The sequence below is a fragment of the Ursus arctos genome, chromosome X (assembly GCF_023065955.2).
Source record: "Ursus arctos isolate Adak ecotype North America chromosome X, UrsArc2.0, whole genome shotgun sequence".
NCBI lineage: Eukaryota > Metazoa > Chordata > Mammalia > Carnivora > Ursidae > Ursus > Ursus arctos.
Genome location: NC_079873.1, coordinates 4,566,080 through 4,592,339, shown reverse-complemented (window position 1 = coordinate 4,592,339; position 26,260 = coordinate 4,566,080). Strand labels below are relative to the sequence as shown.

Genomic DNA, 26,260 nt, shown 5'->3' with positions numbered 1-26,260 from the left:
TGCTGGTACCCAAGCAGCATCCATGCTCTTAGGCGGATGCTCTCAGCGTGTGGCCCAGAGACCCAGGGCGACCCCCAAAACCCTTTCAGGGGGCCCACGGGGCCAAAACTGTTTTCACGAGAATACCAAATGCTCTCTGCCTTCGAAGCAATGGCCCCCACAGGAGCACACACCACACTTTTGCAGGGGATTTGTGGCGGGTGATGACATCATCACTGTCCACGGACGCAAGGTGCGCGTGGGCGCTCTTGTGTGTTCAGAATTTCTTCCAGGTTCAAGGGCTCTTATGATAAGTGCTGACAGACATAACCCACATATACAAAGGTCTTTGGGTTCCTCAGTCACGGAAGAATGCATATGGGTGTTGAGACCGCAAAGTTGGTGAGGGGCCGAGCTGTCCAATGCTGCCTTGCCTCTAGCGTGTGTGTCTGTGTGTGTGTGTCTGTGTGTGTGTGCACGTGCTCGTGTGCATGTTTTGGGGGTAAGATACACCTAAACAACAAACTTGAAAATAGTAAGGAAACAATAAACAATAAAACAAGCCTGAAAACAACAGGATATGAGCAAAGCTACCCAGGGACGTAGCCCGGGCTGAGCTGTGCTTTCCTCTCTGCTTTCCCGTTCCCTCTTCATTCTGCTGGCAGCTGAATTCAAACACGATTTGCAGCCCGCCTGCACGACATTAGCCTGGCCTGCCACCAAACTAATGAAAACAATTAATCAGCATGCTTCACTTAAAACTCTTCAGATTGGTAATAACACTTAAGAAGAAACCATTGGCAATGTCATATGAAGTTGTATTTAAATTTAAGAGAAAGACGTTTCATTTAGAACTTGCTAAATGAAGACATGCTGGGAGGGAGGGCCGTTAACGGGGGATCCAGCTGCCTTTCTTGCTGCTGCAGCAAAGAGCAGCTAAGGGGGACCCCAAGTAAAGGTAGGAGAGCCAAACAGCGTGGGTCAAAGAGGCAGCTGCCCAGCTGCCCTATGATAAGCCCATGGAAGGAATAGCCAGGAGAGACAGGATCACTGGGGTGTTGAAAGTGGAAGGCTCGCGAGAGAGAAGACGTGCATGCACACCACACCTTGCTGCTGATTTCCCACTGGGATAATGGGGTTGACGGTGTTTCTGCATCGGCGGCCCCACCAGTCGGTCCCCTAACTGGACGTGGATCATAAGCCCAGCCGGAGATAGCAATGCCATCGTGCAGGCAAACCAGAACACGCTCGCCCCTGTGAGCTCCGAATGACACAATACCAAGTGCGTCTGAGTCACGGTACCTGTCCTCGGGCAACGGCGATCCTGCCAGCTTGGCCACCGTAGGAAATATGTCCATGTTGCTCGTTGGCTCATCAATCTCCAGCCCAGCCTCTATCACCCCCGGCCACCGCAGAATGCCCGGAACCCGGATACCTCCTTCCCAGTTGTTTGCTTTTCCCCCTGGAAGACCAAAAAAAGAGGCAACAGGGAGACATATGTCTTTTCAAAGCTTGGTTTAAGGCTCATTTCAATACGCTCTTCAATGTTCGGCAAGGGGTGGGTGATTTGGAAGAACCAAGTGCTCTCATTACATGGTTTCAATAAAAATTTTGTGAGCAATATAGCATCCATGGTGGTGAAGAAAATATGACACGGCCCCTACTATGCACGGCACATGCCAGCATTGCCTGGTGGTCACGAGCTACGACTGTCATCGGAGAAACTCAACTCTCAGAGCAAAAGAGGACTCAAGTCAATGACTACAGAGTCACAAAGTTGAAATTCCATTGCTACTTTTCACCAGTGGTCGTAGGCAAAGCAATGGCACCCCAAAATGCCCATGTTGACATGCTCAACACCTGGCGATGTGGTACCTTACATGGCCAAAGGGCTTAGGATCCTGGATTATCTAAGTGGGTTCAGTGTGATCACAAAGGTCCTTATAAGAGAAGGAGGGAAGCAGGTATACCTTATATGGGTACCATATCCTCAGGATAATCTGGGATAGGATCTCGGATTATCTGCGTGGGTCCAGTTTGATCACAAGGGTCCTTATAAGGGAAGGAGGGAAGCAGGAGACTCAGAGTCAGGGCAGAGAGAGTCTGGATGATGCTATGTGGCCAACCCTGAAGATGGAAGGAGGTCCCCAAATCAAGGAATACAGCTGCCTCTAGACTGTGAAAAAGGCACGGAAACATTCTCCCCCGGAGCCTTCACAAAGGCACACAGCTGTGCCAACACCTTGATTTTAGCGCATTTTGGACACCTGCACTCCGGAACTATAAAATAATCAATCTGTGTTGTTTTGAGCCACTGAAGTTGCGATGATTTGTCAGGGCTGCCACAGGAAAGGAAAACGCCAGTTCTGGGGCTCAGGCGTCCGTGCCTCACACCCCCAACACAGTCGGTTGAGTATCACATGGAATTATCCCAAGCGCCAAGTCCAGTGCCTAGAACAGGAGGAGAGCACCCAAGATGGCCATTTCATCAATGCTAGTACTTCACTCGCAGGACGGCTCTTACTCTTTCGTTGAGGAAACGAGCTTTGACTGTACGAGGTGACTCGACTATAAGCAGATAAGAGCACGACAGGGGTGTAGGGAGGGGATGATGTGGTAAGCTAAGCTCCACGGGGAGTGGCTCTGCAAAGAAGATGTTCTCCAAGACCTGCAAGGAATGCACCTGGAGGGATATAGGAAGAGGCTTGCCCGCACGGAGCTCTGAGCCCCAAGGGCCGGATCCCCCCAGGCCATGCAGGTAGCACACAGACAGACGTAAAACCAGATGCATGGTTTCCCCGAAAGTTCCCCATGGCTTTAAATGTGCTGAGCACAGCTGAACACCACGGGAAGAATAACCATGGACATCAGGCTGGAAAGAAGGGAGAGAATGGATGTTCTGCTACTTGAAAATACCTTTTCAGACTTTAGAAGAAGAATGAAAAAGTGAAATGAAGAAAGCCGAAGGAGAACGTTGATGCATCGCAGGGAGAGAATGCACGAATACAATGCATGGTTAACAAAGGCTGCAAATGCCGTGGAAACTTAAAAAATGGATTGCTGGAGGTTCAAGGGATCTCGAAAGCAAAGCTTGACTTCGTCATGCTGGTTTTTGATGACGGCACACTGAAGTCTGACCATTGCAGAATGAACTGCATAGCTCACACCTGTAGCCTGAACTCCCCTTATAAGCAAGATCTTTAAACTCCAGGCACTAAATGTTTTATACGCACAGACATCAGGGAAAATCCACACACGAATTCATATTATAGTCTGCAGTTTCTAGAACGGCCTCCACGAGAAGTTAAAAGTATCGCACTAAATCTTTCCAACATGATCTTAAGGTAATGATCGGACAAATACCGTTACTCTTGCATCGCGGATATCACATCAAAGAATAGGGAAGTTCAGGGCGCCTGGGTGGCACAGCGGTTAAGCGTCTGCCTTCGGCTCAGGGCATGATCCCGGCGTTCTAGGATCGAGCCCCACATCAGGCTCTTCCACTATGAGCCTGCTTCTTCCTCTCCCACTCCCCCTGCTTGTGTTCCCTCTCTCGCTGGCTGTCTCTATCTCTGTCAAATAAATAAATAAAATCTTAAAAAAAAAAGAATAGGGAAGTTCAAATACTTTGTCATAATTTATTCAAGCTGTCAATAGCGGAATGGGCTACAGGAGGACTCTCAACTCTGAAGTAGTCTGGTTATCCTTCTGTGAGATGGAGCACATAGAACTTCCACATGCTTATCTGTATAGATCAGGCTCCCGGCATTTCACCTGCTTATCCTTCTACTCGATCCAACTCAGAATGTGCACCTGTTTACCATTCTACCAGATCGAGATAATGGCATTTTCACCTGCTTATCCAGACTCACAGAATTTAAACTTGCTTATCCGTCTACTGGATCAAGCACAAAGACTTCCAACTGTTTATTCATCGAGATCGGTCTCCCGGATTATGCACATGCAAATCCTTCTACTAGAAAAGCCTCATACAATTTTCACTTGCTTCTCCTTCCATGAGATGAACCTCGTAATACGTTCACCTCTTTGTCCTACTGGATTGAACTCATAGATTTTCCACCTGTTTATCCTTCTGTAAGATTCAGCTCACAGGATATGCACATCTTTTCCTTTGACCAGATGAACCTCATAGAATTTTCACCTAGTATTCGACTAGATTAAGCTCATGGAACTTTTTTTTTAAATCTATTCTACTTGATCAAACTCACAGACTTAACTCTAATATGCACCTGTTCTCCTTCTAGATAATCCTCATAGGATTTTCACTTGTTTCTCCATGTATGGGATCAAGCTCAGAGAATGTTCACGCATTTATCCTTCTACGAGATGAACACGCAATGACTATCCTACTACATCAAGTTCGTAGAACTTCACTTACAGTTTATGAACGACAAAGGAAGTCTGCTACCTAACATAAAGATCTTGCTCCATTAATGGCTACTGTATATATTTATTGCCCCACTGGTTAACATAAAATCGAATAAATCAATCAGAAGGTGGACCCAAAATACCACAATAATGAAAAAGAATCCTTTGAAAATGTATCACCTAGGTGCAATGTGGTGTTACAGAGTGGATCCTGAAACGAAAAAGCACGTTAGTGGAAAATGCATAGTTCACTTCAACGTGATGTTCCAAAGTGAATCTCATTTATTTGTTTGTTTGACACAGAGACAGCCAGTCAGAGAGACAGCCAGCGAGAGAGGGAACACAAGCAGGGGGAGTGGGAGAGGAAGAAGCAGGCTCCCAGCAGAGAAGCCTGATGTGGGGCTCGATCCCAGAACGCCGGGATCACGCCCTGAGCCGAAGGCAGACGCTTAACGACTGAGCCACCCGGGCGCTCTCTCAAAGTTAATTTCTTGACACATAACAGTAGTTACGCAGAAAGTTAACACTGGGGGAAGCTGGGTGCAGGGAAAGCAATAAGTATGTTTAATATTTGTAATTCTGTTAATCTGTACTGCTTCCAAAGTAAAAACTATACTAAATACACAGAGATGACATATGTGTGTTCCCCTAGTTGACTAAGTAGTTCGCATTCTCTGGATCCCATCAGGGAAAACGATACAAATTACTTCAGACGGTTTTATATGGACTTTAAAAAAAAATTTAAAGATTTTATTTATTTATTTGAGAGAGAGCAAGTGGTGGGGGGGAGCAGAGGGAGAGGGATAAGCAGACTCTGGGCTGAGTGGGGAGCCTGACACGGGGCTCGACTGCATGACCCTGAGACCATGACCTGAGCCAAAGTCATTCATTTAACCGACTAAGCCACCTACGCGTCCTATATGTACTGTTTCTAGTGGCTAAATTTAACTGATCACGTACTAGTGATATGGACTATGATATGCACTTCATTCACTAAATCCTTACATCTACCTCATGGGGGCAGTACTAGGACTTCCCATCTATAGAAGCAAAATCCGATGGCCTATAATATGCATTTCATCCTGTTAAACCATTACACCTACCCCACAGTCGTGCCACCCCTGCTGTCCAATTTATAGATGGGGGCGATCTAAACCTATCCCTGAGGGGGCTGAGCAAAGTTACGTACTGAAGGTCCCTGAGCTAGTGACCTAGGGCACAGATACAAACCCAGCTTTGTCCAACACCGAACTCTGTGACTTTGCACAACTCCTTGATACCATTTCATGTCTGGTGCAAAAGAGAGTTGGTGCTGGCTTGCCTGTATACTGTTGGAAGAGGACCACAGGTGGGCTGGATTTAGAAACTCAGGAAGACAACTCCCGAACCACAGGCTTAAGAAAAACTGGGACACTGAGCACATTCTCTTATCTTCCCAAAAGTCAACAAGATGTATCTTCTTTAAGGAAAAAGGCAATGTCCAAGGACGGTTTCCTGGGGGCTCCCCAGGTGAACGTAAAGGGAAAACTGGCTGCAAATCCACATGTGAGTGAGACTGAGACGGGCCAAACTTCCCGTGTCTTGGATAGAGTTTCCGTGTCTTAGAATAGCACTGCCATGAATGGGCACAGATGTCTCTTTAAGATTCTTTTTTTTTTTTTTAAGATTTTATTTATTTATTTGACAGAGAGAGAGACAGCCAGCGAGAGAGGGAACACAAGCAGGGGGAGTGGGAGAGGAAGAAGCAGGCTCATAGCGGAGGAGCCTGATGTGGGGCTCGATCCCAGAACGCCGGGATCACGCCCTGAGCCGAAGGCAGACGCTTAACCGCTGTGCCACCCAGGCGCCCCTCTCTTTAAGATTCCGACTGCATTTCCTTTGGATAGGTACCCAGACCCGGGACTGCAGGATCATACGGTCATTCTGTATTTAATCTCTTGAGGAAGCATCATCCTGTTTCCAGAGTGGCTGCACCACTTTGCATTCCCACCAAGAGTGCATGAGGGCCCCCTTTCCTCCACATCCTCACCGACACTTACCTTTTCTCACAACAGCCAAGATATGGAAATAAATGTCCATCAACAGATGAATGCATAAAGAGAATGTGAGAGGCTATACACACACACACGGTGGAATTCTAGGCAGAGGAAAGAAGGAAGTCCTGCCATTGGAAATGGCATATGTGAACCTGGAGAGCATTGTCCTCAGTAAAATACACCAGACACAGAACGACGAATACTGCGTGATCTCACGTACGTGAGGAATGGAAACCAGTCAAACTCACGGAAGCAGAGAGTAGATTGGCGGTTGCCACCAGCAGGGGGTTGGGGTTGGGGGGATACTGGTCACGGGTACAAAGTTTCAGTTACACAAGATGAGTGAGTTCTGGGATCTAATGTTCAACAAGGTGACTGCAGTTAAACCACACTGCATTGTGTCATTGTATACATGACATGTGCTGAGACCGTAGATCTCAGGTGTTCTCACCACCACCACAACAAAAAGGAGACACAAACGGTAACTATGTGCAGTATTGCCTAAGTTAAATAACGTGATTGTGGTGATCATTTCACAATGTCTACATACACCCCAACATCAAATTGTGTATCTTAAATATGTACAATTTTTATTAGTCATACTTTAAAAAAGCTGAAAAACCAGCAATGGAAATATCTGCTTTTATTTTGTGAATAAGACTCAATCTTACCATAAGAAAACCAAACACTCTCCATCTCTCTTACTATTTCTATACATGCCTATCTTCTTATACACACACACACACACACACACACACACACACACACAACGCAGACAGTGCCATAGCAATCCACAGGCTCATCCAAGGTACGTATAGATCATGATTCAAATATCAGGGATCTGTTCTGCTCTAGTTACTTCGCTGAGGTCCCAGACCTCTGGGTGTTGGAAGAAAAACCTATGAGATGTATAACCACTTTGAAAACAAAAGTCCCCAAGAGTCCTTCGAGAGGTCACACCCTGCCAGAGAGTCGAGATCCCCTAGGAAGCTCCAACCCACAAACAGCCCCCTGGCAGCAAACAGTTCTACGTGGGTGCAGGGAAGGGACTTACCCCGTGCTCAGGTGGGATGCTGAGAGCACCCTCCAGGAAGACACAGGACTTCCTTGCGAGCCAGTGTACCTGCAGCCCCCAAACGCAGCCATCCACTGACCACCTGTATGCACGGGGCGGCAGGACCAGGTATGGTGTCATCCCCAGCTATTTTTCAGAAGACAAACCATCATACTCGGGATGAACTATTACACTCTGTCGGGAAAATATGAACCCACTATGTATAGTCTAAGTCTCTCATCTTATAGTTCTGAATTTATATGCAGAAACTAGAGAAATATATCAATAAATATATCAGAGTCTCACCCAGTTTTCTAAAGCTGTAAAAGGAGTGTTTTTACAACAGGAATGGTAAAAAAAAAAAAAACCTTTTTTAAATTTTTAACAGAGGATAAACACATCCGTGCACACTCTCGCCAGGGAGCAACATGTTTGATAAAGTATGATCACACATTTCCAGGCATGTGTTCATGAGCAAACATCCTTACTTGTCAGATGGTGTAGCTTTGAGGCTCATTCCTCCTGCCGTGTTCCATGGAAAGGGCTATGTGCAAAATGCGCCCATCGGGCTGAAAAGGGACAGCACACACTGCGGCTCTCCCAGTAACTGCGATGGTTGTTCCCGAATGAAGTTCACAGGAGCTCCAACGCTGAGCTCCATTCACGCAGCAGGTTTGTATCACGCAATGACTTTCAACGACCAGGAATGATGACAGAGTGCCCCATAGTCCAGGAACAATTCAAGGTCCTGAGGATATTAACTCATTCCCTCCCCACCGCACTTTGCAAAGTAGGTACCCCATGTCACAGCTGCCAAATCTCGGGCCAAGAAGACACGGCCAGCAAGTGATAGCACCAGCTACAGCTCCGATGTATGAACAAGCATCTCACCCCACAGAAACTCCAAGTCTCCAAGGACAGCTCACGTGACCCCATGTGACCCCTCTGACTGCGAGTCAACAGCCCACGGGGGATCCCTAGAAACACCTGCCCTCACTCAACAGAGGCCTGATTTAGTTCGAGAAGGAGGTGTAAGCACAGGAAAGCTGGAGACGGTTTACAGGACGGAAAAAAAAAAAAAAGAGAGAGAAACGGTAAGAAATGCGGATTTTTTTTTTCCTGAAAATGTATGAGCAGAGAAAAGCAGCAAGGTCTAAATTTAAAATTTGGTCAAGTAACTGTCAAAGTCACAAGTCTCTCATCTAGATGGCACTTTGCCATGACGCGAAGTCACAGAGGTATGATGGCTGAGCTTGTCAACTTCTCCAGGTGAGTGCAGAGAAAATTCTAGCATGTACCACCAGACTCTTGTCAGGAACGGCTGCTTTCGAACCAGGCTTCAATTTTTGTCCTTTCTAAAGCTGCCACCCGACAGGTCGAATCGCTTTCAGTGGCAAGAGCATATGCCAGTCACTCGTACGCTTGATCTGGGAGCAGAGTTTTACGAATTACCCTCTTGGCCATTTTTCCCCATGTCCGCGTAACAGGGTTTCTCTGGATTGACACAAACTACACTGATACGTATGAAGGTTGCGATTTGCATTCAATGCTTTCTCACCCAAGATGCTATATTTTACTCTTTTCTTGACTTATTCATTCGAGGCACTGAACCCCATAAATTATAGATAGAATCATCTGGCTTCTATCAACCTATTTCGAGGGCAAAATAAACAGCAACGGTCTCCTGATGTCAGTGCTCCAAGGAGGGGTACAGCGTTGGAAAACACCCTTGAAATGAACTGACACAGTTTAAAAAGTTAAGAGTAACTCCTTAAGGAACCTGACATCAAACTGCTAACTCGTCCGTGTAGGGGTTGGTCAACAACTTCGCTCAAGTGCTCCATAACTGCTTTCCCAACACTCACCTCTTCTGTCTTGTTTGGAGACATCTCACCAACAAATGAGTGTGGCTGTGTTTCAATAAAACTTTATTTACAAAATCAGGCACCAGGCCCCATGTGTGGAGCCCTCACGCCACAGTTAGCTAAGCCCTGCCCTGAGTTACTGAATTTAGATGGTGCATTCGGGTGAGTGCAGCGACCAAACCTTATTCCGCGATATTAAATCCTACAGTATGAAGGAGAAATGTCCGCGAGGCTTTTACTAACAACATATTTCTTCACTAACCTGAACACCTTCTTAATATCTCCTGCGAGACGAAAACTAAAACACGTAGAGAATGTAAGGCAGACCGTGTCCAGGCTCTGACCCACCTCAGCAAGATCACACCGTGGTTCAGCTAAGTCTCACGTTAGTGCCCCAGGAAACCGCTTGTCCCATCTCACCTTCTAGAAAGTTCTGCGTCTGGATGTCTGCTCTGCCAATCCCCAAATGATTCTACACATCCTTGAAAGCCTGGACCACATAATGCCCGTCCTGTTGATTTAAGCCTCCTATGACCACCACGGCAGACGATGTTTTCCTACCGACCATTTCCTTCCTATGTTTCCAGTTTCTTGTTTAAGGGATGCCTGACAATCATGAAGATCAATTCTGTGCACATCGTATCATCCCAGCAGGACCACGAGCGCTTGAAAACAAACTAATTCACTGCTTAATCAACTGACGTCCATAGCATCATCCTTCCCACTGTCTTGCACTTGGCCGCCATGCAACCCCAGCCTCCCTCTGCACAGACCACACCAGACCACATCACTTGCATCTGCTATGGCTCAAAACTGAGTAAATCCAATACGCATCATCCAAGCATGAACCGTGCCCCCTGATACAGATTCTGGAACCATGGTCCCAAACTGCAGTCATTCACTTTGTGGTATCACAGCCATATGTTGTGCCAAGTGAAAGCAGCACAATGAAATCCTTCCATCATGGCACTAAGACAACTGAGCATTCTGCAGGTATGTTCTCTGGATAAGTGGACAGTCCCAATCATTCCAAATGGCACTGCAGCGTTCAGGGTGTTTGCTAATCTTGCCCTATCTGTGTGGTCCTGACTGTTGGCTCAGATAATGTAATACACCATCATCCATCATATTCTTGACCAAATACCAACCCCTGTATTGGGCATGAGTTGACATCTCCCCAGTAAGACACCGCCCCTCAATGAAAATGTATCTGTTCTCCGTAAGTCTAGATCCTTCCCACGACCAAGTCCTGCTTACAAAAGTCTGCCTCCCTGCACAAATTTCTCAAAAGAACGTGAGAAATTTTCCCCCTTGCCCCACCCTTCCATCCATCCATCCTCTGCCCCCCGCCTTTCCACTAAAAATATACTTGTGAGCATCACATGGGTAATAAATGCTATGGACCTGTGCCCTCATCTTACTGGCCTTTTTCGCACCATTCACCGTTCATGCTCTTTTCTGAATCTTCTCTTCTCCAAGTTTTCTTCTTATTTCCCACATCACTCTATGTTGCCGTTATGATATCATCATTGTCCACCTCACCTTTTAGGTACGAGTTCCTCAGGGCTTGGTCTTTGACTCTCTTCTTACACCAAACGATCTCATACACCTCCCCACGTGCCAACCAAATATAGCTCTCTGCCCGTGAGTCTTAATTCATCGAGAGAATCTCCATCTACACAACCACTCAAGCTAAAATCACAAGACACATCACGGATGTCCTCCCTTCTCTCCAATCAACAACCCAACAGCAGTGGATTTACCAAGGTCTTCCAGTCCTGTCTTCGCCTACTCCAACTATGCATCCTTCGAACCCAAGCTCAAGTATTTCTTTTCCAGTCATGTAATCAGTCTGAAGTGACTTCTGAAGCCGTGAGGCACTGCTGTAGGTCCTGTGGATACAGAAGTAAGTAAAACGACACATATGCCGTCACAGGTCTTGTGCTCCCGTGGATGACAGTCGTATCTGGCACATCCTGGGTGCGCTTGCCAACACGTTGCACGCACGGACTTGTTAATCCTCACAAAAGTTCTTTAGGATGTTCCTCTAATAACAACCATATTATTCCAGCTCTAAAGATGAGGGACCAGATACACAGTCATTCCTCAATTTATCCTTAATTTTGTGCCTCTACCCTTTCCTTATGCTGGATTTGGGCGATACTGTTCACATGCAATTTTTACTACTACCCAAATGGCAATGGTTATTGTGTAACACATTCCTATGGGACATATTTACGTGGATGTGGGGTTCCTCATCAGCCACATCGCCTGACCCTCCTGGGTTAGTCTTCCATCTCTGTCAACACCGAGCTACTTTTTTGCTCACCGTAAGCATCTCACTCCTGCCTAGAATGAATTCCTCACTTTTCCTCTCCTCGTCAACACTTAACAACAGCAGCCTGCAAAAGGTCAGCTTCCCCTGGGAGGCTCTCAGAAGTCCAGGTTGGGCTGACTACCTCTAACCGTCCGTTCCCGAGAGTTCCCTTAGCACAGCAGTTCGTTATTCTGAAATTATCTCTGTAGATCTCCATCTCGGCATTAGAATATGAGCTACAAGCGCTCGGGGACCCTGCATCCTTGGCCTTCATGCCCTAGAAGCTAGCCCCACGCCTGGCGTACTGTACAGAGTCAATATATGAGTGCTTGTTGCTCGAATGTAACAGAACAGCATAAATGAAGACCACATGCAATCTTCTTTCAAAGGTGAAAAGGCTGCAGATGCCTCCCGGCACACTGAATACCCACACCAGCAAGACGGGGCTGCTTTGCCTGCTCTGGGGAAGCTGATGAAAATATCCATCAAAATCTGAAGACAGAGCCTAAACATTACATAACTGCCTTCTAATAAACTCCCAGACCCTCTTGCTGTTTGGTTTGGTTTGGTTTTCCTCCAACAAAAGCATCAACTGCTGTCTGAAAGCTGTGTTACTGCATGAGGGCATGACGTGCCAAATTCAGGGAGTGGAAGAAGCAACTCACAAGCGGTATGGACAGGGGTCAAACTGGCTGCTTTTGGAGTCTGCACTTAAGGTGAAGGAGAGATGCCAGGAGTGCAGGGCCTCAGCCACAGGTGTCAGGGAATTTGCAAAGCCTTTTTCTGCATGCCCGGAAAGTCTACATTCGTGAACAGCTCAGGAAAATAGGATTTCCACCACCCCCACGCTTCTGCAGGTGCCGTCCATAGAGTTAATGTATCCATTCCATTGACATTTATTACTTGCCTTCAGGCAGAGTAAAACGGAGGTGGGGGGAGAGCCTCCTTCAGGGTGACCTTGACTGGAGACAGGAATGGAAATGAAGCGAGAGCTGGTCTTACCGTTCTCTTTCCGACACTACAGGGACTTTTCTCCTCTGAGAAAGAGCAGAAAACTCTAAACTTGACTCTAAGAAAATCTTAGGGAAGTTATTCTGGTCCCAGCAACAGGAGGGTATTTTAGGTGAAAAAGGGGAAGATACGCAGGTATGGTACCAGGAGCAGAAGGAAGAGAAATCTGGGACATGTTCACTATTCATTCAGCAAGTGTCTACTGAACACCTACAATGTAGTTATTGTAGGAATGAGACAGAGGGGCAAATAAGGCACCCCAGATCCCTGCTCCCACGGGGTTTACATTATAAGAAGGGAGACAGATCATAAGCACATAAATTATAAACAGACAATATCAGATGCACAAAAAATTATAACAAGATGGTATGTTGAGTATGTGGTTGGCATGGGCAAGAAGTTTTTTTTTTTTTTTAAAGATTTTATTTATTTATTTGACAGAGATAGAGACAGCCAGCGAGAGAGGGAACACAAGCAGGGGAGTGGGAGAGGAAGAAGCAGGCTCATAGCGGAGGAGCCTGATGTGGGGCTCAATCCCAGAATGCTGGGATCACGCCCTGAGCCGAAGGCAGACGCTTAACCGCTGTGCCACCCAGGCGCCCCAGGGGCAAGAAGTTCTGATTGAGGGGTCCAGGGAGATCTTACAGAGGCAACACGGGAACGCGAAGACCAGAGGATGAGCTTCCCACCAGAAGGAATTGGCAATGGGAAGGCTGTAAGATGGAAACAAGACTAAAATCTTGGAAAAACCAGAAAGGCATGAGGAAGATAGAGCAGCTCTAGGTCATGGTAGGCCCGTGTACTGCCAACATGCAAACTTCACGTTTCTTTCTCAGTGGATGGGAATATAGTAGAGTGTTTTAAGAAAGGAAGAACAGCCTCGAGAAGACAAAGGAGGCAGAGACTGGACTGATGCGTCTACAGGCTAAGAAAGCCTAGGACTGCCAGTGACCACCAGAAGGCAAGGAAGGATCCCCCAATATAGCTTTCAGAAGGAGCATGGTTCTGCTGACACCTTGATTTAGGGCTTCTGGTGTCTGGAAGTGAGAGAGAGAATAACTCGCTGTGGTTTGTAAGCCATCCACTTTGTGGCCGCCCTAGGAAACTCAACACGGTACAGTGACCTGGGCAGAGAATGGATTGACGACAAAGAAGAATCAGGAAGACCATCGGCAAACCCACAGGGGAGGTGAACTGGAGGTGATGCTGGCCTGGAGGAGGCTGTAACGGTTGGAGAGGAGACAAGGGGATCAATGTCAGGTATGCTTAGAAGAGAAAGTTCATAGGACACGCTGTTGGAATATGAGGTAGAGGGCAGATCAAAGAAAGAGGCTTTGGGGGCTCAAGGGGGTTGGGGGTTGAATCACCGAGTGAAGACTGGTGCAAATCAATGACATGGGTTAGCCCATGAGACATGCAGTCTTGGAGAAGATCTCTAGTGTGGATCTGTTAACTAGGATGTGTCTACCAAGCATCCTCACGTGAGCAGCCGGAGGGAGGAGTCTGGGGTTCCCAGCAAGGGTCAAGGCAGGGTGTGGGGGTGACCAGCACTCCCATGCCACTTGAGGTCATGCATTTGGATGTAATCATAGAGTGTGAGTGTGTAGGTAAGGAAGCAAGGGGACTCGGGACAGAGCCTCAGAGGTCTCCACCTTTGAGAGGCAGGTCAACGGAGGAGGGAGAGCCAGCACTCATGGTTTAGAAGAAGCTTCGAAGTGTTTGCTTCCACCTATCTCTACACGAAGTGCTTTAAGGGCTCCAAACGTTGACTTAGACATCAAGTGACGTAGAGCGGGGCCAGCTGCTCCCTCCACAAGAGAACCACTATTTACACGACTATTGCCTTGAGCTCCGATTAAACTTCTCTGGTCCAGGTGAGGGTGCAGAATGAAGATGGTCTTCTGAGGACTCCTCCACCTCAGACCCAACACTCGTCCAGGTAACTATACAGAGAACCACAACCCGTGCGTAGCAGAGACTGTTCAGGATTGCACGGAGATCGTAAATCCTCTGTTCCTTTAAAGCACCGACTCCTAATCCCCGCTCTCACATTAGCAGGGTGCACATTTTCAATATTTTAACAGCCCTGCTGAAATTTTTACATTTAACCACTGTATGTGGTCACAGGCCAATGCAAACGTTCTGGCATTTTGTTGTTCATTTATTTATCTTGCTCTTGGCGAAAATCCTAACAGCTCAGTGTGGGAACACTATCAGATTAACTAAAAACACTAACGGAGCCAACGCTTCCTGAATTCTTGTGTGGGAACATGGATCGTTACTTGGTGGGCTAGCGTTATTAGGCTGACACAATCACTCAGAACATGTGGACAGCGGAAGGAAAATTGATTTAGAAGGCTCTCAGAAGTAAACGTACCAGGAGCTGTTAGGATGAAGACATTGCCAAGATTGCTCCAATTTCACTAGGGTCACATTCACAGTCCACACTGGACCCTATTTCTGTCTCTCAATTTCCTTTGATGGTACAGCCTTTTGAGCAACATGGTTTACCCTTCTCAAAATCTAAATAGGAGATTCATGCTGCAAACACATTTCCTTTAAAAGAACACGAGAGAAAGTACTAATGGTGTCACTATTCCCTCACCCCTATAATATTACATTATTTTGTTTAAATGAAGACTACCGCAAGGATCTTCTGTCCCCACGATTAAAAGGAAGATTGTGTTGAATTCTGGAGAAGGATGATTTAACTGTAGCCACTGTATCCAATTCACCCTCAGATTTCATTAGGGAAGTAGATTTGACTGGTTAATATGGTGGAAGCCCTCGCTCATACACTAAAGATCTTTTCGAGAGGTTTTGATTGAGGAGAACAATCATTAACTGTTCAGAAAAAGATGCGCTTTTGATCAGGGAGTTTAAAGAGCGCGATTCCTCTGCGTTCGAGGGTCTCAGAGTTTGCAGCTTTACAAAACGAGATGTGACATTGAGAAGAGCCTTTGGTCATCTCCTACCACTAGAAGGAAACCACATCTTCCTTTGAGAGCAGAGCATCTTTACAATGTTGCACCGAGAGCCTGATTCCAACTCAGCCTGACAAAGGGATAATGCTTGCCACAGAACCGCAGCTGAGATATTAATACACAGTGTCATACACTCGTGGTATTTCTAGCAGTCAAGCAAAATAGCAAAACACTGCTCACACATCCAATATGTTTCTTTAAAAAAGAAAATCAGGGAGAGGCTCCCGACATGCTGTGAGGGCTCTGTGATAACCCTGGTTTGCAACCGTTCTCCGGGACCCTCGACATTGTCTTTCCGACCCAAGTTTTCACTTCTCCCTACACTCAAATAAGATGATGAACAGAGGGAGGGCTGGCGGAAAGAGGGGCTGCAGGGGACGGTTAGTCCCGCATAGATGAAACACGACGAGTCATTCACCTGACCCGCATCCGACAGCATTTCATGCCACATCCTGGTCAGGTAACAAGGGCACGACAAGGAAGGGGCGTGCACATCCTATGGAGGTCATCTGGACCAGCGCTCAACAGGAATCCTCCTGTCCGAGGTTCCAGGGAACCAAACATGTAAGCAAGGTCCCTGCCCTGAGGTGCTCAGGAGTTAAGAGGACTGCAGACACATACGGAGGTGTAAACAGAAGTACAAGGCATGCCATGTTTGGGACAGATAACACACCACCCTCTCTCCACCTCTCTGCCTCGTTGCTCTGAGACGCAGCGCTACCCAGCTCCTTCACGTTGCAGGACAAGCCGTGTGCTGCTTCTCACGCCCAGCGCTTGACTGCGTGAGTGTTGGCCGGGCATAAAGAGCCAGAAGCAGAACAAGAGAGCAAGAACACGCTCTGGCTATCTCATCCCAGCCCTGCCAACTTTGCAAACATTTCCGGGGCCCCCAGGCCTCCTGAGGCTCTTCTTGCCGCACGCACCACTATTTCTTGTGCCTAAAAATACTGACGCCCTTACTAAAAATTCCATGCTTAGGCTTCCTGCGACCACGTGCTCAGTCATCCACCCACCGAACGACCAGCTGACCCTGAGTTCCTCCAGGGCACAGAACACATGTTATATTTATTCTTGCCTCAGGCCCAGGGCCAGATGCACAGCCCAATCAATATTTCTAAACCAATTAATAGACCAAACCATCCTATTTATTGTCCTTTCCTATCTTTGGAGGTAAACTTGGATTCCCCGCATCCCTGGGAATCTACGAAACATCCATATGAGAGGATATAAAAGAGCAGTACTTTATCACCTTATGCTAGGGAAATGTTAGTCACCTTCTTTTCTGGGTGTTACGCATCTTGCTGTCTTATGGTGGTGGCCCTCACTAGCTGGGACACGATGGCTCAGCATGGTCACCTCCACTCATCCTGCCCTATGATGCAAGAACCCCCTGCAGATTCAGGTGGGTGTCCTACCCCTCAGCACGGATATGCCCCTTTGGGCCTCTCATCAAAGTCTGTGAAATGGGTCCCTTTTTATCATGATGAGATACGTATGTCTTATACTCACAATATGTGCATGCTGCAAGCAACCTAGGGTCAGTAGCTGGGTCAGATCTACTTTGCATTCTCTCATCTCCCCAGTGACTAGTCTGACTGGTCATGGAGGCAGCTGAGCTAATGAGGCAGGAACGAAGCGTGAGCCTGAAAGCTACTGCACATCGGGGCAGGCAAAGTAACCATCTCCCAAAGATAGGCACATCCTCATCCCCCAGAACCGGTGCCAATGCCACCGTGCACAGCCAAAGGGACTTTGGGAATGTGACGAAGAGCCCCGGAATGGGAAAATCAGCGCATGATCTGGGTGGGACAAACAGAATCACAGCAGTCCTTCAGAGTAAGTGAGTCAGGGAGATGGCATTATGGAAACAGGTTGGAGAGAAAGAGAGAGGAAGGGAGGTCTGAAGATTTTTGCACTGTTGGATTTAAAGATGCAAGAAGAGGTCATCAGCCAACAAACACAGATGGCTTCCAGAAAGCTGCAAAAGACAAGAAAGCAAATGCTTCCCCAGAGCCTGCAGAAGGACACAGCCCTGTGGTCACCCTGATTTTAGACCAGTGACACCCATCGTAGACTTGAAACCTGCAGAAAAATAACTTAATAAACTGTGTGGTTCTAAGCCAAAAGTCTGTGTGATTTTGTTCAAGAGGCAACAGGAAACTAATACACGGGTTTATTGTTTTAACCAGCCATCCAGTATAGAGGCTGCATTTACCTTGGGTGAACATGCCCTCATTCTAATGCCTTGACCTAGAAAGTGTGCTTTTAATCTCCGTGGGGATCATAACAGAAACAGTGACCTGGTCACTTCCCTGTTTGATGCCTGGAACACAGTGAAGTCCTGTATATTGGAAAGTCGCACAGGGACAATGTCAAAGCTCAAAGATCAAGGCAAAGGTGCCCAACGGGTAAGCTGGGAGGCCAGAGCTTACCGACACTGGCATTTCCCACCTTCATAGACTCCTCACCTTTATAGATTCCATTACTGCCTCCGTGGACTTCTCCCTTGGTGTTCACCTCTTCCACATGGGCTCCTTGATCCGAGGTGAAGTAGACAAGGGTGTTATTAGCCAGTTTCAACTCATCAAGAACATTCAACATCTGCCCTGAAGGGGAGAAATGTTCCATTTTAGCGCAGTTCCATCTTTACAACAGAAAGGGAGATCATTTGCTCTTATCGACTTCTCTGAAGATGGGAAGGAAATGCTCCTGTGCACTGTAGCTGTCCCACACTGGTCCCACCAGGGGCTGCAATGTAATCAGAAAGCCCACCTGTGGCAGGTTCTTGGAAGATTTGGTCACTGAACTAAGTGTCATCTAGAAGCATCACTTGAAATTCTAGGCATCACGGAGTGATTCTGTACAGAGACGTAAGAAAGCATTCTAGAAGAACAAGACTCATAGATCATGAAACACTTAGAGGAAGGTGCTATGGTCCTTAAGATATAAAGAAGTCTACCAGTTTCCCTTATTCAGTGGAGAACACCAAACCAACAGTGTTATTCTTAAAAAAAAAAAAAAAAAAAAAGATTTATTTATTTTTTAAAAAGATAGGGAGAGAGAGTGGGGGTGGGGGAAGGAGCAGAGGGAGAGACAGATCCCAGGCAGACTCCATGCTGAGCACAGAACCCAATGCAGGCCTCGATCCCAGGACCCTAAGATCATGACCTGAGCTGAAACCGAGAATCAGACACTTAACCAACTGTGTCCACCCGGGCACCGCAAATGTTCATATATGAACAAATTATGTCTATAAATATTTTATGATGAATGCCCTCTTTTAATACTTATAATAGATACTAGCAGATACAGTAGGACTATCTGTTCAGAGTGCCAGCATTCCTTATATTTTCCTTTCTCTTGCCCCCATCTTATTCCCCGCACCTGAGATTGTGCACTACGCTGCCCACATAGCAATACTTCAACACAATCACAGTTTCAACAAAAGCAGTCAGCGTAACGGGTACCATCTACTGAGCAGTCTCTGCCTGCAAACGACTTTATTACACACTCTCTTATTTAGACCACTTGAAACCCTATGAGTAAACAGTGCAGGCTCCGTTTCTCAGATGGGAGCAACAGCGCTCTGTAAGGACAGTGACCTGCTCAAGCTCACAGTAAGTTAGGAAGTTGGAGAGCAGGGAAGTAAGGGTTAAACCTTATTCCAAAGGCCAGACTCACAAACCTTACATAGTTAAGTGGATGGACTCCATGAGAATCACGGAGGAGAAAACAAGACATGAGGGTGGAAAATAGAGACATCTATTGAAATACTCCTGGACAAAATGGTAGGATAGCTGCCTGTCTTCTTCAAATTAGTACAGGAGGAAGGGAAGAGAGGATGGGGTATAGATTAAACAAGATTAGGCATGAGTTCACGGCTGTTAAATGTACATCGGGGGTGCATGCACGTTTACTGCACTTTTTTTTTTTTAAAGATTTTATTTTTATTTATTCGACAGAGATAGAGACAGCCAGCGAAAGAGGGAACACAAGCAGAGGGAGTGGGAGAGGAAGAGGCAGGCTCATAGCGGAGGAGCCTGATGTGGGGCTCGATCCCATAACGCCGGGATCACGCCCTGAGTCGAAGGCAGACGCTTAACCGCTGTGCCACCCAGGCGCCCTGTGCACTTTTCTGTCTACTTCTATTTATGCCTAAATTTTCCATAAAAAAAAAAATTGAAGCTGGTTGAAGACAGAAGGGGCTGAAATATGGATGGTCTGATTAGGAAGTTGTTGTCAGCCATCAGATCAGAAGTAAATAATGGTCAAAGTACAGGAATACAATTTGTGATCTCCACAGAGATCACATGCTACCAGTTTAACGTTGAAAGTTAACGCATGCACTTATACTCTGACTGAGGTATTAGGGTTTGACTCCATTTTTGATGTTTGACTGCGAAGAGGTCTTAAGCCTTGCCAGTCCTTATTTGACTTGTGCCCAATTAGCCAATAAGAAAGCCTGGGTGTGGTCCCCTGCAGTGCTAGGGGAGGGAGATTCAGGCTATACCAGCCCCTGTCTGAATGCTCCACCCAACCCCTGCCTCCTCCCACCATGAAAGGTCAATCACTCTCCTTTCCCATCACTCTCAAGCTATTTTCAGACCAGCCTGGAAGCCACCTTGCTCCTCCCAAAGAAAGCTTCATTATGTAAGTAATAAACGTTTTCATAGCCTCTTGCTGTAGGTGTGCCATCATTAGTCTAGACATGGGAACCAAATTTAGTGGGGGCACCCATCTCATAACTGGAGGATAACCACAGCAATTTAAATTTTGTAAGGATGCCAGGTATCCCTAGCAGCAGGAGGAATACGTGAATATGAGCACATTCTACCTGGTACATAGGTCATGCCACAGTGGGGACAGGCCCTCCACTTTGGGGCTGCGCCTTCACCTATGTGGTCCAGAAAGGGAGTATGGGGGCTGCAGAGCCAACTGTCCATGGAGGTGGCACAGATGATTTCCGAAGCAAAAGCAAAACCCAAGTCATCTGTTACAAAATATATTTTTGCTATTTGATTGCAAATGCCACAGGCTATGGTATGTTCAATCTTTCTCAATTTTTTTAACTCATATAATAAACATTCCAAGAAGCCACACCATATACATAAATGTCATACTCAGAACCAAGGAATAAGATGCATGAGGGCCATTCTAGATTCGTCTCCCAGGATAAATCATTATCAGGCAGACATTAATTGTGGTATTATTTGGTACAGCAAAGCAAATCACCTGTGTGCTTGGGGATATGTGGCTCTAACACCAATTTAAGCCATATCATTTTGAATATGGTAATTAGCTTAATGAGTTGAAGTAGGGAGAAGAAATAAGACAATATAACCCTCACTTATACTTTGAAAGAAAATGCCCCTTTGGACTCATACAACAATTTCTAAGTAAAATAACGGAGACCAAGTAGTTAGCAGAGCATTGAAGATGTTACTTCCTTGTGTCCTAATTAGTATTTTCCAAAAGGGTGTGCAACCATGCACCTCCATTTCAAATATAATTCACCTTTCATATATTTAGAAGAAACTTTGCATGAATTTTTTTAAATGTGTCATCCATGAAAACTTGTACGGACACAAAACCTTCACGCAAATATTCACAGCAGTTTTATTTATGATCGTCAAAACCCTGGAAACAACCAAGACATCCGTTAGTAGGAGATCGGATACACGATCGTCCACCAGACAATGGAATATTTTGTGCACTAAAAAGAAATGAGCCATCTAGCCACAAAAAGACACGGAGGAACTTGAAATGCCTATTGTCCGGTGGAAGAAGCCAATCTGAAAAGGTACGTACGTATGATATTCCAACTACGTGACGTTTCAGAAAAGGGCAAGTTATGGAGACGGTAAACAGATCAGTGGTTGCCACAGCCTTGCGGGGGGTGGTGTTGGTGAACAGGCAGCACAGGACATTTTTAGGGCAATGAAAGTATTGTCTCTGATACCATAATGGCGGATACATGTTTAATACCTCAGCCCAAATCCACAGAATGCAGGATTCCAACAGTGAACTCTATGGTGAACTATGACTTCTAGCCAAAAACAATGCATCAGCATTGGCTCATGAACTGCAACAAATGTGCTGCTCTAACCCACGATATTCTAAGGGAAACTGTGTGCAGAAGAAAGGGATACTATGCAAACTGTACTTACGACTCAATTTTTCTGTAAACTTAAAACTGCTCCAAAAATAGCCTGCCACTTTTTCAAAAAGTGCCTTTTCACAGGTAATGTCACATCCAAGACTTCTTCATCCATGTATCCAACACGTGTTAGGAAGCCTCTACTGAACACAGGCCGTGTGCTGGGGGCTGGGCTCTCAGAGTCTCTTGCAGACCCATTTTCTTTGTTCGAGCTCACTACAGCTCCTGTTGACCGTTTCCCCGGCAGGCTCCTTCCATGTCCAGATGAATCTGTGTTGCACTTAACTACCCAGACTCTTTCTATTGAAATACATATTATAACTTTCCCTGTCCCAACATGCCCCCGCCCGGAGGGGGATTTCCTCACAATCCCAGTCCTCCAAATGACTGTGATAAGATATTTACTTTGTCCCCATCAATTTTTCTCATTCATTGCCTAGAGTGATGACTTCCATCTTTTTCATCAAAAGTGCCCTATTCAGCTGGGCTGGGATTAATACACGGAAATCTAGCTGAGGCCATCATGCATCTACAAACAAAGGAATATTTGGCCCAATGTGTGCAGATGCTGTCAGATTTCTGATTTCCTTTGAGTTCTTTCTTCCCCAAAACATGCGCTCTGGATCCCACACAGTTTAGGTCTTATGCCAGAATCTCATTTGTAAAGCCCGAAGCCCATTATCTGTTTAAGTTTTCATAAGATTGATCCCATAAAGGTCTCACATATTTCTCTCCTAAAAATGCTGAACAGAAATCTCCCATGAGAACAAATGCTGGTGTATTATTCTTGCTTTCAGAGCAGTGTGCTGCAAGTCAGAGGTCCACAAATATTATTTTTCAGTAAGGTTCTCAAGGTATAATGATACCAATTCATACAGGATGATAGTTTCGAATTACCAATGGTGGGCTGCAGGATAGCTTATAAGTGAAATGTGTTATTTCCAAAGCTTTCTCACATTGTTCCCTGAATGAAACAAATACAGAAAATAGACCATTTCAGGGGCACTTTGTTATTTAACTGGGGACAACAAGAGTGAGCTTATCAAAAAAACAACAACTTCAGACCAGAGTTTTGTAAACCGAAAGGACACAACTTGGGAATGTACAAATCTGGCTCCTTCCTTCCCGAGGTGTGAATGTGGCTTCCAGGGGAAGCCTAGATTTGACAGAATTCCTTCATGCCATTTATTCATTCCACAAACAAGGGTTAAGCCACTGTCAAGAATCAGGCAATGATATTCCACACAGGAGACAGAAGGCTTCGCAATGCACACAACAAATTCTACGTCTTGCCCAAGAGACGAGCTATCCCACGGAACTCAGAGCTTGGGCTCTGCCTCCTGGCCCCTTAAAGGAACAGAAGTGGTTTGAATCCTAGGTGCCCAGCGTGCTCAGTGGGGTTCTTTGCTTCTAAGTCAGAGATGATCATGTAAAACAGTTAAAATGTTGCCAGGAGGCACGATGGAGGAGAATGTCATCCCCAACAGCCCAAGACTGGTCACACTGCGATGGCTCAAATACCCTAGCTCTTATGATGGAGTTAAAACACAGGCTTGCCTAGGGGCGTCTGGGTGGCTCAGTCGTTGGGCGTCTGCCTTCAGCTCAGGGCATGGTCCCAGAGTCCTGGGATCGAGCCCCACATTGGGCTCCTCCGCTGGGAGGCTGCTTCTTCCTCTCCCACTCCCCCTGTTTGTGTTCCCTCTCTTGCTGGCTGTCTCTCTCTCTGTCAAATAAATAAATAAAATCTTAAAAAAAAAAAAAAAAAAGCAACAAAGCTTAAGGATCATTATTAAAAATATATATATATATATATATACGGGCTTGCCTAATTGAAGACTTGTGATTTCAGCTGATTTGGCTTTCTCTTTTCTTCTACAAGGTAGGTCACCTCAGACAAAATATTGGAGCAAAATGCTGTGAAGTAACTATTTACCCTTTTGGAAGCAATGTGCTCATTAAGGAAAAAAAAATGTCTCATGCAGCCATACAACATGAATAATTAAGAAAATTTCCATGTACTCAACATGACTCCAGGAAACACAAGGAAACCCTAAAAAGGTCCCCTAAAACTATTTTAGTACATGTTTTATCTGATCAACAGGTTAATGGTGGGAATGAAATAATCCCACTGGAGTCACAGAAGCTGAAAATAAATGAGAGTACCTAAGTATAGCCCCTAGTGGTGGCTCGGACTCTCCATTGGGTATGTGCAATGCTTGGCATTGTTCTAGGAAGCTAACTTGAACCTGTGTCCTGCTGCTCTCCCGAATCTCTTATTGACTGGCACAGAGAAATCTGTCAGTGGCCCTAGAAAGGCAATTCTCTGTTAGCTTATGTAGAATTAGAAGCATAGCCAGAGGGGAGGGGGGTGGGGGAATGGGATAGGCTGGTGATGGGTAGTAAGGAGGGCACGTATTGCATGGTGCACTGGGTGTTATAAGCAACTAATGAATCATCGAACTTTACATCAGAAACCAGGGATGTACTGTATGGTGACTAACATAATATAATAAAAAAACATTAAAAAAAAAAGAAGCATAGCCAGCATCCCATATATCAGGACGTATCAGTCAATGTGCAAATAGATTTATTATATCTCCAGCTGGAAGCAAAGCCCATTGAATGCAGGTAAACGTGACCTAGTACTTCCTTCCAAAATAAATGGTCCAGATTTCCAAAACTTTGGTTCTGATTTTCTCTACGACGTGGAGCTCAAGAGATCCCCCAGATGGGGCATTGGAAAGCCTATGAGTTATCTACAGTATAAAACCAAGTTCAAAAGCTTATACGTAAAAAAAATAGTATATGAGCAAAAAAAAAAAATTCTTGAGATTCGATGATTTATCTGCCCTCCTTAAGTCACCAGAGATACAAATATGATGCACTGGCTTTCGTGGTGTGAGTGGGAAAACTGATGTTCTTCATTATGAATTTCCATTATCGGAGAGTATTTTTAGAGAGGAACAAGCAAAATACTGCAAAAATTAAATAGACGTTGTAGGCGTTCCAGCTTACCAGACTCCGATCTAACACAGCTACTGCCTAAAATGCAGTGTGGATCTCGATTACTCACATGAAAGTCTTGCAGGATGATTTTAGACACTATGGAAGTGGGGACGAGAGGGTGAAGTCCTCCCTGTGTTACATATCCATGCCTGAGTGATCAGAGAAGGCTGGCTTCCATCTCTACTAACGACTGAGCAAGAGAAAAGGGGCTGGAATGCTATCCCCAGCAAGGGACTGGAAGCAAGCGAGCATGCCTGCCTCACGTGGATGATGAAGGAGCCAGGGAACCATCCCTCCGAAGGCCTTTAATAGAAGGACAACTCCTTCCCCGGCCACCATGGGTGAGATATGCATGGTGGCATTCAATGCCAGATCTTGTTTGAGTTCCATTCAATCAGACTCACCATATCCATTAACGTGGGGATCACCCTTTAATTATCTCGCTAACTTTCACATCTCCCAAAGGAACATGAAAATGTCACTCAAAACATGCTTAGAAGGCATCCCACATCCTTTTGCAAAGAGCTATGTTAAAGTAAGCCAATGCGATACCAAGACAGTGATTATGCTCCTTTAGGCATTAATGTACGTATTTTGCTTTTCGTTCTTCTGGGTGATGAGACTAATAATCAAGACCTTGTATTAAGAACATAGGTTCCCTAGTGCATTCGTACCACACATTGGCGTTCTTCCGATGTTCATGGGCTGATTTATCGCCTTGGGAACCACGCTACCATGAAGACTCTGATCCAGTACATACGGGGCCTTTGGAACTTCTAAAATGCTCCCAAGTGACACCTGTCTGTCTGAAAGCCATACTTTTAGAAGGAACCCTATGTGTGACGAATGTTTAATAAACACTGACTCATAATAAAAGGAGATGGTTGGCAATTTACAGATTTCAAAAAAAAAAACTGCGACAAGAACGAGATTTGGGTGCGGTTTCAATTTCACACCTAATTTTTACACCCAGTCAAGAAACGTCATAACATAGACTGAGGATTATTAGGGTAGTCAGGACATGGAAAAGCCTAGGATTTCAATGTTGCTTTTCTACTGGTGACCTCTTGCCCATTTTTGCTGGAACTTCTCGCTCCGTCAGTTCCTGTGTGAGCTGTCCGTTTCCAGGAAATGCATCCTTATTTTGTGCTGTACCTGGTTGTTATGATAATGTTGTGATTTCCTCCATTAAGCCTGTCTTTGCCCTCATCACAGTTGTAACGTGCGATTTATCCCCTGCACCTGCATCTGCTCTCGCCATCTGGGCTGCTTTCACGGCTCGACTCCGCGATCTTCTTGGGTTAACAATAACCTGTGTTGTTGCTTTCTTTTCCCCCCAGGGAATTGCATTTGCTGGAAATAATCTGAATTATTCCAACCCGTTCTCATTCCCGGTGACCTCACCGGTGTTCTCCGTGTCAACGAGGAAAGGGCACAGAGAAGACCAATGTCACTATGTCTG

General features: G+C 45.8%; 1 protein-coding gene across 1 annotated transcript in view; it reads right to left on the bottom strand.

Annotated features, from left to right (window-relative positions):
* Positions 1-26,260, bottom strand: part of LOC130543292 (steryl-sulfatase-like) — a 156,258-nt gene that overhangs the window by 25,044 nt on the left and 104,954 nt on the right. Inside the window, 2 exon segments of the mRNA XM_057309954.1 lie at positions 1,282-1,441; positions 18,104-18,241. Coding sequence (XP_057165937.1) covers positions 1,282-1,441; positions 18,104-18,241 — 298 coding nt within the window.